General features: G+C 32.2%; 2 protein-coding genes and 1 long non-coding RNA gene across 6 annotated transcripts in view; 2 read left to right on the top strand and 1 right to left on the bottom strand.

Moving 5' to 3' along the window:
* The window catches only part of Pgant2 (polypeptide N-acetylgalactosaminyltransferase 2), a 120,829-nt gene extending 111,528 nt beyond the window's left edge, over nucleotides 1-9,301 (top strand). For all 3 annotated transcript variants that reach the window (XM_089170546.1, XM_015335984.2, XM_089170547.1), the window contains 7 exons: nucleotides 5,713-5,811; nucleotides 6,423-6,490; nucleotides 6,579-6,830; nucleotides 7,092-7,307; nucleotides 7,407-7,626; nucleotides 7,735-7,945; nucleotides 8,288-9,301. In XM_089170546.1, coding sequence (XP_089026672.1) covers nucleotides 5,713-5,811; nucleotides 6,423-6,490; nucleotides 6,579-6,830; nucleotides 7,092-7,307; nucleotides 7,407-7,626; nucleotides 7,735-7,945; nucleotides 8,288-8,557 — 1,336 coding nt within the window. In that variant the 3' untranslated portion in view covers nucleotides 8,558-9,301. The remainder of the gene's footprint in view (nucleotides 1-5,712; nucleotides 5,812-6,422; nucleotides 6,491-6,578; nucleotides 6,831-7,091; nucleotides 7,308-7,406; nucleotides 7,627-7,734; nucleotides 7,946-8,287) is intronic.
* Nucleotides 8,917-12,838, bottom strand: dbe (KRR1 small subunit processome component homolog dbe). The gene has a single exon (XM_015335511.2). It carries the CDS (start codon nucleotides 12,555-12,557, stop codon nucleotides 11,535-11,537), a length of 1,023 nt encoding a protein of 340 aa, XP_015190997.1. The 5' UTR covers nucleotides 12,558-12,838; the 3' UTR covers nucleotides 8,917-11,534.
* Nucleotides 12,839-13,073: 235 nt separating this feature from the next.
* The window catches only part of LOC107074537 (uncharacterized), a 44,378-nt gene continuing 43,180 nt past the window's right edge, over nucleotides 13,074-14,271 (top strand). For both annotated transcript variants that reach the window (XR_016175996.1, XR_001476896.2), the window contains exons 1-2: nucleotides 13,074-13,209; nucleotides 13,340-14,219. This is a non-coding gene — a long non-coding RNA (uncharacterized LOC107074537). The remainder of the gene's footprint in view (nucleotides 13,210-13,339; nucleotides 14,220-14,271) is intronic.

The following is a 14,271-nucleotide window of genomic DNA, read 5'->3' as shown; positions in this document are numbered from 1 at the left end:
GAACGATCGAAAGTCGGAATGTCGTAAGGGTGGAAACCAACGTCAAAGTCGAGGACCGACCATCGACACGCGCACAAGCTGATCCGCTTACCGACAGGCTTACGTTGCATCTTTCTCTCTACATCTTCAATTCGACATTTCAAGAAAATCTATACGTAAATAACAAAGTAAACAAAAAGGATCGGATAAAAAGAAACTCGCGACAAAAGAAAATATTATAGACCCAAAATTTCATCTTTCCTAACGTTTTGTCCTTGATTATTTTTTTTTATTTGAAGAATATACACCGATGTAAATCGAAATCGAATTCAGTTATTTTATTTCAACGTAAAATAAAAACTAAATATATCTTATAAAAGAGAAAAATTTCAAAGTGGACGAGTTGGTGGTACGATTTGGCGGTTTTCAACGATTTGTCTTTTTTCTTTCGATAGAACAGTGCCGAAAGCATCCTCTGACTTCTCGTAAAATGTTCTCGTAAATCATAACGACTGGAAATCGACAGTCGAACTTACCGTTGCGCGTTCTTCCGTATACTCTCGTAATTCTTATTCGACCGACGATAACTCACGAGCTGGAGAAAACGTGCTCTGTCACGACCATTATTTCTTTTTTTTTTTTTTATTATTTTTATTATTACAGTATCATTTTGTACGATACTAAAAATTCTGAATAATTTGTCGTACAATTCGATATATTTGAACGAAAAAGAAAGAAAAGAAATAAAAATCAAAATTTAAAACAAACATACTCATCTCATTGATATTGACACAAATCAGACTAATTATCGAACCAATTTCGAACTGGAAGAAATTGGTTAATGAAGCTCTACCAGTAAGATATTGAAATATCCACTCAGTCATATCGAATTGCTCGTTTGAAACTTGGCGAACCGTCCCGTTCGTTTGGATATGTTACTACCATCAGTCAAGTTCTATTCGTTTTTCTCTTGCTACTCTACGAGAGAACGAATTTCTAGAAAAAAATAAAAATAAAAAAAGAAGAAAAAAATATTTGGTCGAAATTCAGCGTGGAAAGGAAAATTTCGAAATTTCATTCAGATATTATCGCAAGTCGACGAGAAAGCTCGTTTAACGAGCCATTTAGTATACAACGAGATAACACAATGATTCTGTTTTCGAGAAAGGGATTTTATTGTCCCACTCGAGAATCATTCGTAATTAGTTCTTATACGTTGAGAGTAGCTTTCCTCGTTTATTCTTAACATCGTGATTAAAAAAAAAAAAAGAGAAAAAAAAACAAAGTAAAACTAACGTTATCAACAGCAAAATAACTTTTGCTTTTCTTATTTTGATATTTTTTTGTCAAGATCATTTGGATCAATGGATCGTGGAAAATTTGGAACGTAATTATGTTCGCATTTGGGGATACATACGCCTCAACGTTTTGTCCAGTACTTTAACGAAATAATTAGCAGGGATCGATGTAAATTGAAATTGTCGTCGCGTGTTACAAAGCTCTCGACGAACGCATTCGGGGAAAATCGATTGCGAACCAACACACAAATTGACGATGCTAATTCGAATTGGGAAAAGCTCAATCATGAAATAAAATAGTGAAGTTAGTTAGGTGAGATGAATATAACGTTGTGAGTTATTTTTTCAGATTTGATTTAATATAAAAAAAAAAGAATGAAATCAAATGAAGTTTGAATCTTCGGGTCAGGTTTGAATCTCAAATAACGTAAAACACTAAGAAACGTTCAAGATGCATGCCGGAACTCGCGCATCTTTTATTCACGATGCCAGCGACTCTCAAACACGATATATACGTACTTCCGTGATATCCTTCACGTCAGATTTCTAGGATATAAGGTACACGTATTTATACGTCCCATAAAAACGAACAGGGGTTTTACCTTCGATGAGATTTTATGATCTTTTGTCGCACTTTTTCCCCAATTTATATTTACGATTCTCTACGAATCAACGAAAAAATCCTTTCCAATGTTGTTTCTTCATATAACTGCAAACTTTTTGACAAACAAGAAACAATTTTGAACGATCGTTTTTGACAAAACCTATCAAAATACGTGTCATCCTTTTCACTTGTAATCTTTTTTTTTATTTATTTTTTTTTTTTTTTACAATTAGTGCTTTTACGAATATAAAAAAAAAGCTATTAATCATACAACAATCTATAAATTTCGTTGACACGTGATTCGCATTCTCGACGAGTAAACCAAATTTATGATGAATACGATCGATCTTCTTAAAACGACATCGAGAGTTTGCCACGTACGTACGGTTCGTCGAGGTAATTAATTAAACAGTTATTATTCGTCGACAACTGTATGCACTTTCATGATATCGTGCGCGCATTGCAAAACGTTATGTGGGCGTGAGTTTAATCGATCGATGAAACGTCTAAAATTCATCTCTCGCGTTTGCATTGACGCGAAAACGTTAATATTTCGTTAAATAGATCCCGATGTATTTCTAGTATTCTAAATATCAAAGAACACATTATTATATTATATTATATTATAATAAATTAATTAAATATACATATATATGTATGCATGATCACGTTATTCAATAAAAATCACAAATGAATAATTTATAAAATTGCTAACTTATTGGAAAGAGATAATTGGATGGAATAAAAAAAATAAAAAATCGGGTCTCAATTTTGCCGGTCAGTCAAGCTCAAAATGAGAAAATCGATAGAAGTTTCTACCCGAAGCAATCATCGATGTGTTCGGGGTTTGCTCCTTCTCGTAACTACGTTAAAATAATATTTGTCTACAAGGTCGTTTTGAACCGTTCGAGCAATATACGAGGATTTTCGTAATGGCGAACGAAGGTGTATCATTAATCACTAATATTCTAAGGTTAAAACGAAACTAGGGTTGCATCAATGTTTTTTCATCGATAAAAATGTCATTTTGATATTAATTCAAAATTCAAGAAGTAAAAAAATAATTACAACTTCGTTTAAAGAAGTAAAGGTAAAAAAAAAAAAAAGAAAAAAGAAGAGGAGGAAAAAAAAGTTATTTCGTTTCTTGGAATTCAAGGCAAGTAGTCGTAAAAATAAATCGTCTTCGTTTGAAAGTTGGAGAAATATATAGCCGAAAGGAACTCCGAAACGTCGCAGGAAACCGCACCGTTTTAAGATCTACGGGGGATCTGCGAAACTTCAAGTACTCTTTTTTATGCAACAAATTTCGTTGAAGTAACACGCAGTTTTTACTTTCGTTCTCCTCCTCAATTTCGCGATTCAGTCTAGCGATTCTGTATAGGTTCGTAGCAGGAAAAAAAAAAGCACGGAAAAGCTTTTTCGCTTCCTAAAACTAATATACGAGTAAAAGGTTACTTTAATCGTGAGAAACCAAGTGTTTCGATGAATAATGCGATATTGAGAATTAAACATTCAATTTGTCATTAATATAATACTTTATTTTATAAATCTATGCAATCAATTTATAAATCAACGATATTATTTGACTATATTATGCAATATATCAAAGATTAACGATTTTCCGATATGGAATTGTCCAAAACTATTGGAAACCTTAAAATAAATGTTTCACAAGCAAAATAATATATATAGGCTATAAAAATCAGTGTTACGGTACTAATCTGTTTGGAACATTATCAAGAATATATATTGTTCTCTGCGTTCATAACTCACACAACCAACAAGCATAGATGAGATTTCATTTACATATGTCGATCGTCATTATCCAAATATTCTACGTATTTAAATATTAATGGAAATCCCAAATGTTTCGAAATACGTTCGCGTTTGCGCAAACGAAATTTATTCTTATCCTAGATAGCTATTTATAAATAAGTATTTATCTATCTATCTATCTATCTATTTATTTATCCATTTATATGATCTTAAAATATTGAGAGAAAAAAAGAAAAGTAAAAGTAAGCATTCGTACAGCCTAGAACCAATTTACATATTAGACTTTGTTCTATAATTCTGATTTTTCAATGAAAGAAAGAGAGAGAGAGAGAGAGAGAGAGATGCGACAAGAGAGTAAAGTTAAATGAAAAATTCAATATTCAGCAGAGCAACTACCTAACCTTTCATTGGCTATGTCCGAAGACTAGATTGCTCGCAATCATACAAGCGAAAAACTTTATTTTCCAAGTGCCACTGAACGCTTGTCCTAATTCTATCTCGCGTCCAACTCGGCCGAATCCTTTTTTTTTATTTTTTATTCCTATACTATCCTTATTTTTTCTCGTCAAGTATTACTAGCGTCCTATTCGCAAAAGTAGCTAGCAAAAATATACGAGTACATTTCAATCTGAGCATTACCGATGCTCTCTCACGTAATTAAGCTTCCCTTATCCTTAATTTGATTATCGGAAGACCGTGAAAGAAAGGATTATTTCAAATTCGTTCGACGGGTGTTTAAAGAAAGTACAATTTTTCTTTGAATTTATAGAAATCCCAAATTTTATAAATAAATTCTTTTTGAAATATATTCCTGATTTTCTCGATAGAATTTATTCTCATTATTATTATTATTATTAATACGCGAATCGATTAATGGTGTTGTATTCTTCATTATATTATTGTTTAATCATTATTCATTTCAAATATGATAATATGGAAAAAGAGAGAGAGAGAAGAAGAGCGTTTATGAAAATTCGTGAAATACTCGAACAAATTTACGTTGTCGTCGTGCGTTCGCATTCGCACGATCGATCCGTATTTGTATTAGTGTTAAAATGCGTATATACACGGTTTACGCATACATTGATCGTCTCAGCGAATGCGTACGCGAATTTCGAACAGTCGATAAAATCGGTAGTCCAGTCGCGTTATCCACTTAAGCGCTAGGACAGCACAACACCAAATTGAAGTTTCGAATTAAACCGTCCGGATGATCCATCTCGTCTCGTGGACGCGGCTTTGCTATTTCTCTTTCTCTCTCAAGCTCGTTTGCAATTTTAGTAGCCAGCAAATATGTTCACGTCCGGCTCGCACGGGGGGTTACAGTGAATGTATAAATCCTTTCGACTAATCTGCCACAGTCCTTGCTACTCGTCCTACAAAAGGAATATCTTTTGAAAATACTAACACTTGCCAAATGATTCTAGTCTAACTAAAATGTGATATACTTTTGAACAAACTTTATGAAGATTTTTCATTAGTCTAAAATTCTTTTGAGATAACTCGAAACATCTTTTTTTTTGTCAAGTTTATCGAACCTCTTTTCAGATTTCATGAAAATATCTCGACAATCTTATTAGCTTGTAGAAGTTTGTTTGGTAATTCTTGATGGCATAGCGACGAGCGAATGTCTGCTCGAATTTTTCAAGAAAGAAAAAACAGAGTAAGAGAGAGAAAGAGAGAAGAAATTTTTTCCCATCGGAAATGCATCTTGCTAGAGCGCGAGTAGAAAATAAATACATTCCACACACGTCCCATGAGTTTATCTCAGGAAAGGAGAGGGGTCCGACATATTGGGATCGTGCTAGTCACCTAACCACGTTTATGTACCCTCTGCGTCGACTTACTTCAACGAAACGAAAGTTCAACTCTTCTCTTTCCTATTCTACCATATCTTCTCTGAATTATAATGCGACTTACTTTCAAGAAAACCACTTTAATTGACTTAATATTATTCGATTACAGTATCGTGCTAACCTTTTGAAAATTATTATAGTTATTTATAAATCCTTTGAATCATTCACCAAATATTCCCTTTTCGTTTTATTGTTACAGGTGTCGTATGAAACAATGGCGAAGAGATTTACCACCAACTTCCGTCATAATTACATTTCATAACGAGGCCAGATCAACGTTGTTAAGAACCGTAGTAAGGTAAGTTTTCACCCTCTTAATCATTTATATTTTTTTTTTCAATGTAAATGATATCAAGAACGAACGTTTTTCAAATTTAATAATCGGTTTTTTAAAATAACCAAAAATGTTGTGACTACAATATAATAAAAGTTTTACAAAATTGAAGAAATTCAGAATGCCGACCTATGGAATTTTCTAATCGTCGTTCCATCGTTTTCATCGTTCCATGGCGTGTCACGCGTTCAAAGTAGGCAAGACGACAAGCTCTCTTTCTCTCTCTCTCTCTCTCTCTCTTTTCATCTCTCCTTCTTCCTTCCTTCCTTTCTTTCTTTCTTTTCGTTTCACGAGTTTCTGGCATCGAGCATAAATCAGAGATTTTTCTCATAACTCGGTCTCGTATTAATTAAAACATTTTTTCCATCTATGAGACCAGAAGGAAAAGGGATGAAAAAGAGAGAGAGAGAGAAAAAGAGAAAGAGAGTTTCGGTAGTCAAGGGTTGGCAAGTTTTCGCAGATGCTAAAGCAAGAACCGTAACGGTGCTTTAAATTTATTTAAGACGACCATATAATTCGATCGTTCAAATTTAACGAGAATTCTTAATTACTTTTTTCTTTTTTTTTTTTTACAGCGTACTTAATAGAAGTCCCGAGCATTTAATAAAGGAGATCATATTGGTCGACGATTTTAGTGATCATCGTGAGTATTATATTTAATTACAATTTTAACGTAGATCTCTTATTAAACATTTTTTTTCTATAAACAAAATCATCATTCGTCGTTCTAGCTGAGGATGGTGAAGAACTGTCAAAGATTCACAAGGTACGAGTTATCAGAAACGAAAAAAGAGAAGGTTTGATGAGATCGAGAGTTCGAGGAGCCGATGCAGCCACTGCTAGCGTTTTAACATTTTTGGATTCTCATTGCGAGTGTAACGCCGATTGGTTGGAACCCCTTTTAGAGAGAGTAGCGGAAGATCCGACGAGAGTTGTTTGTCCTGTAATCGACGTTATCAGTATGGATACTTTCCAATATATCGGTAATTTGCTTGTGTGTGCTTCTATTATCATTGAAAAATTACTCTCGCTTCAAATTTGAGTGGATTGAACTACGCGTATTATTCGTTCAAAAAATACGAATTATCAAAGTATAGTTTTATATTGATTTCGATGATAAATTAAATACAAATTGAAAGCATTAATATAAATGTTAAATAAACTCTGTTAAATAAACATAGGAGAAATTTCCAAATCCTGTACGTCTAATGGAGAAATGTGATCAATACCGTTTTGTATATCAGGTGCGTCGGCAGATTTGAGAGGAGGGTTCGATTGGAGTTTGGTTTTTAAATGGGAGTATTTGAGCCAAGCTGAAAGACAAGCACGACAAAAGGATCCAACGCAAGCAATCAGAACGCCAATGATAGCTGGTGGATTGTTTGTCATCAATAAAGCTTATTTCGAGAAACTTGGAAAATACGACACTCAAATGGATGTCTGGGGTGGTGAAAATCTTGGTAAGACAATTGAACAATCCTCTACATTCATTTCATTTAGAAATATCTATAGTATTTATGAAATAAAAAGAAACTTAACGATTATATTTATTTATTCAGAAATATCCTTTCGAGTATGGCAATGTGGTGGCAGTTTGGAAATCATTCCGTGTTCTCGAGTTGGTCATGTCTTTAGAAAACGTCATCCTTATTCTTTTCCTGGTGGTAGTGGGAATGTTTTTGCAAGGAACACGAGACGTGCCGCTGAAGTATGGATGGATGATTATAAACAATTTTATTATAATGCTGTACCTCTTGCACGAAACATTCCTTATGGAAAGTAAGTTTATTTTATTATACTAATCTAATTAAAAGATCAAATCTTATTTATATATTATCAATATATTATATAAATATTTTAAAAAATCTTTTCTCTACTTTTCGATAGTATTCAAGACAGAATGGAATTGAAACGAAAACTGCACTGCAAGCCTTTTAGTTGGTATTTGAAACACGTCTACCCCGAATTGGTGATCCCTACGAGTGAGGGTGGTCCAGGAGGATCTCTAAAACAAGGCACGGCTTGTCTGGATAGCATGGGCCATTTGCTAGATGGAAACGTTGGTTTATATCCCTGCCACGATACCGGTGGCAATCAAGTACGTACCACTGATGCATTTAGTGAACGTAACGAAGCATTTTCTTCAATTACTTTCTCGGAAAACGCACGTTGTCCAAACGTTTGAACAGCTGATAAATTACTCTTCTTTCTATTCGTTAGATTTTTCAATAAAAAGAAAAAGAAAACTTCTGAAAAAGATACTAGATTTAATTTCGTAATAGTACTCGTCGTGAATAACAAGATAGCATCTTTAAAACACTCTGTATAATTATTAATGCGAAAATTCGATGAATAATAGTAACTTAATCGAAGATAAAAAGATAGGTAGATGGGAAGATATAAATTTCGAGGTAAATTATGTACGATTTGACGATTTCAGGAATGGGGCCTCACAAAGGATGGTCTGATAAAGCATCACGATCTTTGCCTGACGTTACCACTTTACGCGAAAGGCACGACGCTCCTCATGCAAATTTGCGACGGCAGCGAAAATCAGAAGTGGCGACACTTGGAAGGTGGTCTCATAAGGCACTCCAGGATTCCCGTCTGCGTGGATTCGAGATATCACGCTCAACGTGGAATCACTGCGGAGAAATGCGATTCTAACGCGGAAACGCAAAGGTGGCATCTCTACAATCACACTCACTAGCTTCCATTCACCTTACTCGACCGCGTAATAATACGTCTTTCGTCTCTAGAGTTCGCCGGAATCTTCTTATAAAGGAACCTCGATTCTTTTCTTCTTTCGTTCGTTTCAAAAACGAACCTGCGAAACCGAATTCTTTTTATTGCAGAAAAAAAAAAGAAAAATTTTCCTTTTCTTTTTTTTATCCATCAGACTTAAAAAAATAAAAATAAAAATAAAAATTTCGCATGTTCCCACACATTGCGATTTGATTTACTTACTTAAAACATCTACCTATAATGATCTCAAAATACAATCGTTAGAGCGATTAGTTTTGTTTGTCTCTGCATTTATATTATACATTCAAGGTACTTCACTTCTTCTTTTCTTTGTTTTTTTTTTAAGTCGGATTTTTAGCGAAATTATTTTCGCTATAGTGATATTTTTTAATATATTAGAAGATACTCGACAAGAGATTTTACATTTTGCTTGTGAATACCAATCTGAGATTATAATTTTACAAGTAATACATATACCTTATAGAGAAGAAAGAATCGATAGAGCCAATGTCTACGTATTGATGCGAAATAAGCCTAGGTTCGATTATATATATTATTTTTTTTTTATACTCTTTACTAGTCATTCACGATGTTATGTCTACTCTCTACAAATGTGTTTATTTTTTATTGTTGTCTATAAAAGATATATGCGCAGAGGAAAAGAAGAAGAGAGATTATTTGTTACAACTTGACTATTATCGATGATTAATGATAATAACTCTTTAAGAGTCTGAAAAATTCATCCACGCAACGTCCATTCACTCCTTCCTTTTCATTCTTCTTCTTCTTGTTCTTCTTTTTTTTATATATATAGCAAATTTTAATAGACAGTTTTTTTAAGGATTTTCGATCACATCGAAATTTTGTTGTCTCCTATCCAAAATAATGGAATTATGAGACGAAACGAGTCGTTTCTCTTATTATTTCGACTCAACGCTCTATGATTCTCGATAAAGAGATTTATTTTTGTAAAAAATTATATATTTACTTGGTTGTGTGCGAACGGATGGGAATCGCGATAGGATTTTATTATCGTGTGATGATTTAACGCGTTGCGGACTGATCGATCGTTTAAGTATAATTATATATATACATATATATAATTATGTTCGAAGAGATCTCACTTCGATGAAGCGTAGAAACGATTAGTATAATTAATTATTATAAGCTCGTCCGCAACGCGTTAAAACTAAAAGGCGAAAGTACATAAATACATATATTATTACAACACGGTGACTTACATAGCAATATATGACGTGGTTCTTTAAATTTAGGCTGATCGGCATGTGAGAGATGGCTTTTTTTTATGCCTCGAAACTTTACGCCGATAAACTGATTAAACTGCCGCCGTTTTTGCGCCAGGATTCGCATCTACTGGAGGCATTGAGCTTTTGTATAATATTGCGCCCATCCGAAATGTCGTCGTCAATGTTAATAATCGTAGTCGAAAATGTTTGTTGGGAGATTGTTTTTTTACATATTGATACTTTAAATAGGCAATAACGTTTCCTTAGTGTAGATATTATAAACGAACATTCGTTTAATAACGAATATATATTGTAAATTAATTAGAGAATGATATAAATACGATATTAATGTGAATGCGTTGAAACACCCCTGCGTACTCGTAACATTATCATTCAAATTTGAATATCGATTACAATTCTCTGATATATACTTGTTTTAAAGGAAAATTATTATTGAAATATTAATGTATCATTTTATATGAATCATAATGTTACGTCTAAGTTGGTTGTTATATGCGTACATAAATGTTGACGAATTCTATGCGTCTGTTTCATATTTAAGATACGCTCGTAATGTGAAAATGTGGTAGACGCGCATCCAGGTGCAAGAATTGTAGAATTTGTGATAAAAGTTGAATCTTTTCGGTGTTATGCATCGAAATTCTTTCACTTTCCGAACAACTTTCTCTCATGAATTCCTACATTATTAAAAATGGAAGTACTCACTTCCATACAGAATTATACGAAAAACAAAAAAAATTCTTGTAAATAATTTTACATATTCTATTATCTTCCTCCCGTCCTAAATTCTCGAAATACTACTTCTCACTGCTATAATAAATAAGGATACATTTTCTCTTTGCTTCCGTGCATGATAAAAGAGTTGAAACTACAAAGGTTCTCTATCATAATTATGCTGATACTTGTAAATAATAAACCCTACTACCACTATGAAAATATAAATATAAATCGATGAAGAAATGAAAAAATAATATACTTTCCAAATCTATAAACTGTATGATAACACAGAGAATTCGAGATATAATTAAGATAATAGTAAGTAATCAGTCAATGTTAACATTCTTATAATTATAAAATATCTTTGTAATTGAGGAAGAAACGCAAATAAAATACGAGAAGGTTCATTAGCAAACTATTTCTTACGTATTTTTATTTGTCATTTCTTCTGAATCGTTAGGAAAATGAATTTTTCTATAAGATAAAGAATGTGATTGTGATTGAATATATTTCAACAAATAAATCAAAATATATTAAGGATGACTAGGATTGTAAAATATATAAAATCATACTACTGATTTTATAATTTTACGTCACATATGTTAAAAAAAAAAATAATTCCGTTTATAAATTAACATTACACGATATTGTTTTTTTAATATCATCTTTTTGTCTTATATAAATTGATTTATTTTCAATGCATAAATTGTATAATCCTCCATCCTATATTTCGCAAATGTATAATAATTATTACATATGCATAAATGTATACATACATATAAATATAAGATAAGATTACAATATTACAGTAATTCTAGACAAAGTTTTTCTAATAAAATTATAGGACACACTTCTGCTGAAAAATATTTGTTTATTCTAAAATTCATTTAATTTACCATTTGTTCATATTTTGCATATGCACAAAATCTCAATACCATTTGTCATAATTCTCCTTGTCTATGATTTGGTATTATTTTTTTTCATACCTTTCTTAATCTTTTTCTTTAATTCATCAATGTTTACTTCTGTATTTTTAACATTATTCTCCACCGGTTTTTCCTCAGGTGGAATGAATGCTTGCTCTCTGCGTTCAATCCTTCTCTTTTTAGCTTCTTCGTGCCTAGCTTCTTGCTCTTTCATTTTCTTCGCTCTCTTTTGTTCCTCCTTTAAGAAATATTCTCCAGATGCAAGCTGTTTATCAATTTTGCTTTCTTGTTGTGGCGGTGGGAATGGAGTATACGGTTTCTTCTCCGTCTTCTTTCTTGGTTGTTTACGCTTACTTACATTTTTACTATTAAACTTAGGTAAAAATCTTTCCCAATTTTCATTCTGTAATTTAGGATCTTTTGCTAATTCTTTTTTAATCATTAACGCTTTTATATTATAAATAGGATGAATATTTTTCATAGTATCCTCAACGATACGTCTAACTTGTTGTAAACCTTTATAAGGCCCTAAAGCAGAAACGGTCTGTCCTTGAACTAATACATAGCAATTTGTTAACAATTCAATAGATTTTAATGTACATCCATTAGGTCCGATCAATCTTTGTCGTCTCTTAACAAATTTTTCTTTATTTCTTACAAATGAAGATATTTTAATAATATCAGAACCAGTGTCATCTTGTAATACTCTCACTGCCTGTTCAAAGGGTACCGATCTAGACAAGAGCTTTATCATATCCCGTGCTTTTACAATGATATAAGGATCCCAAGTCTTTCTAGTCGTTTTAACTGTCATACTACCTTCCACTAGGTCTAATTCAGCTTTAATCGCATGTTCGTCTAATGCTTTTTGTATAAGAGGCCAATGCCCTTTTAAATACTGTTCTCTGTATTTTGGAAATAAAGTAGCAAAAGAACTTTCCTCTAAAAGACGATGTGGATTATCCTTAGGTTTAAATGATGGGATTTTCAAGGACCAAGCATTGTCCACAGGGCCAGTCACTTTTGGAACATCTTCTGATTCTTGATCACTCATTTTTTATAACAAAGTTTATAATAATTACAATATTACACTATTTACTTTACTTTCAATTAAAATCAAATAAGATTTTTATAGGTTATATTTGATATTTTTGAATATTCAATTATATATACACTCAGATTTGATTGTTAACAAAACTGTCAATAAAATAATGTTTTATTTTGTACTATTTTATATTTTTGTTTAAAAAAATGCTGTAGAAACGTGTTTTTATTACAAATACACCACGAATACTTTCACACGCGTTTTCGCACATGGTTCGTTCTACAAGCGCTATCTATAGACGTGACTCGTGAGATGCAAACGTATTACTACGTACTAATGATATGCATTTAATTATTCATATAAAATACACAATTATAATTTATATTAGAAATAGCTAAATTTAATATATATGTAAGTATATAATAACAATTCATAATTACTTGAAATATATTATATTATTTTATCGTGTGTTATATTTATCATATGAGTAAGAGTTAACATTCTGAACTGTCGATAAAACAGAGCTCGACTAATGTTTTCTATCATAAAACTTTTAAATTTTTCTTGGCGCGCATTATATGTTTAAAAGAAAAAATTGAAGAAGAAATATTATTATTAGGTTATTTAATTAATAACTTTTGGATGGATTTTCGTCATACAAGTACGTAATTTTCTGTTCATATTCATTATTTCAATATAATATAACGAATATGTTTTTTTAGGTTAAATATATATAAATATATAAACTAATAAAAAATGGATTAATTGTTTTACATAATTCATGATTTCAGGTTGAATAAAAGCGTGGTAATTCTAACAAATATGTTAAATATCTTTTATTATGTGATTTAGGACAAATAAATAATAATTATATATACCAGGTAACAGAACCTCAATTATACTCCTTAATATTATATGTAGTTTTATTTTTATTTAACACTCGACAAACGTTTAGCTTTATGCATTTTTTATGTTTAAATGTATTTAAACTGCACAGATTGCAGTATGTAGTGTCACACATGCTTTTTTATGTACCATTAGTCCCCCTTTTATATTTTAACCCCTTTGAAAGGGGTAAAGGGTATCACCCCTTTACACATAAAAAAGGGATAGCTGTTAAAAAAGGGTGATGCAGCTGGAAAAGTATAGGCCTATGTATCTACATGCATTATATTTAAATAATTTGTTATATTACATATAGGTAAGTATCTGATGCAATAGTCTATATTTTTATATTGCATTTTGTGCTTTGCTGTAATTAAAAAATATGTTAATTAAGATAAGATCATTAATTGATTGTTTATTTTAGATAACACTGCGTGGCAATATTTTTTCTTACTCGTAGTCAAAACTCAGCGAGCCACTCCCCTCATCGGTGGGATTTGGACACCGCTCAGGGCATGCTCCGTAGTATAGCCAATCTTTACGCAGAGGATACCGGTCTCTCTCTTATACTCTTGGAGGACCTTCTTCTAGGGATAGGGAGATCAGTTCCCATGATTGGTCAGGGTAACGCAGTCTACCAACAGCTACGCTGCTGTTTGAAAGGGGTTGCTCAGTGCTCCGCTGTCTGTCGGTGACTTTGCATCGCAGTGTATCCTTTCATCAATCAGTCACCGCGCACTGTTGAAGTGATTTTAGATAATAGGAGTTTAATTGGATTTAAGATTAGTAAGTTTTTATATTGTTGTTTTATGTATGTTAATTAATATTTAATATAGTT

Source organism: Polistes dominula, unplaced genomic scaffold (assembly GCF_049000335.1).
Source record: "Polistes dominula isolate Pdom_NZ unplaced genomic scaffold, Pdom_raw_medaka contig_79, whole genome shotgun sequence".
NCBI classification, from domain to species: domain Eukaryota; kingdom Metazoa; phylum Arthropoda; class Insecta; order Hymenoptera; family Vespidae; genus Polistes; species Polistes dominula.
Note: the sequence above shows the minus strand (reverse complement) of the source record. Positions and strands in the feature narration are given on the sequence as shown.

Excerpts from the sequence above, each read along its gene's own strand:
- dbe (XM_015335511.2), bottom strand. The coding sequence starts at position 12,557 with ATGAGTGATCAAGAATCAGAAGATGTTCCAAAAGTGACTGGCCCTGTG.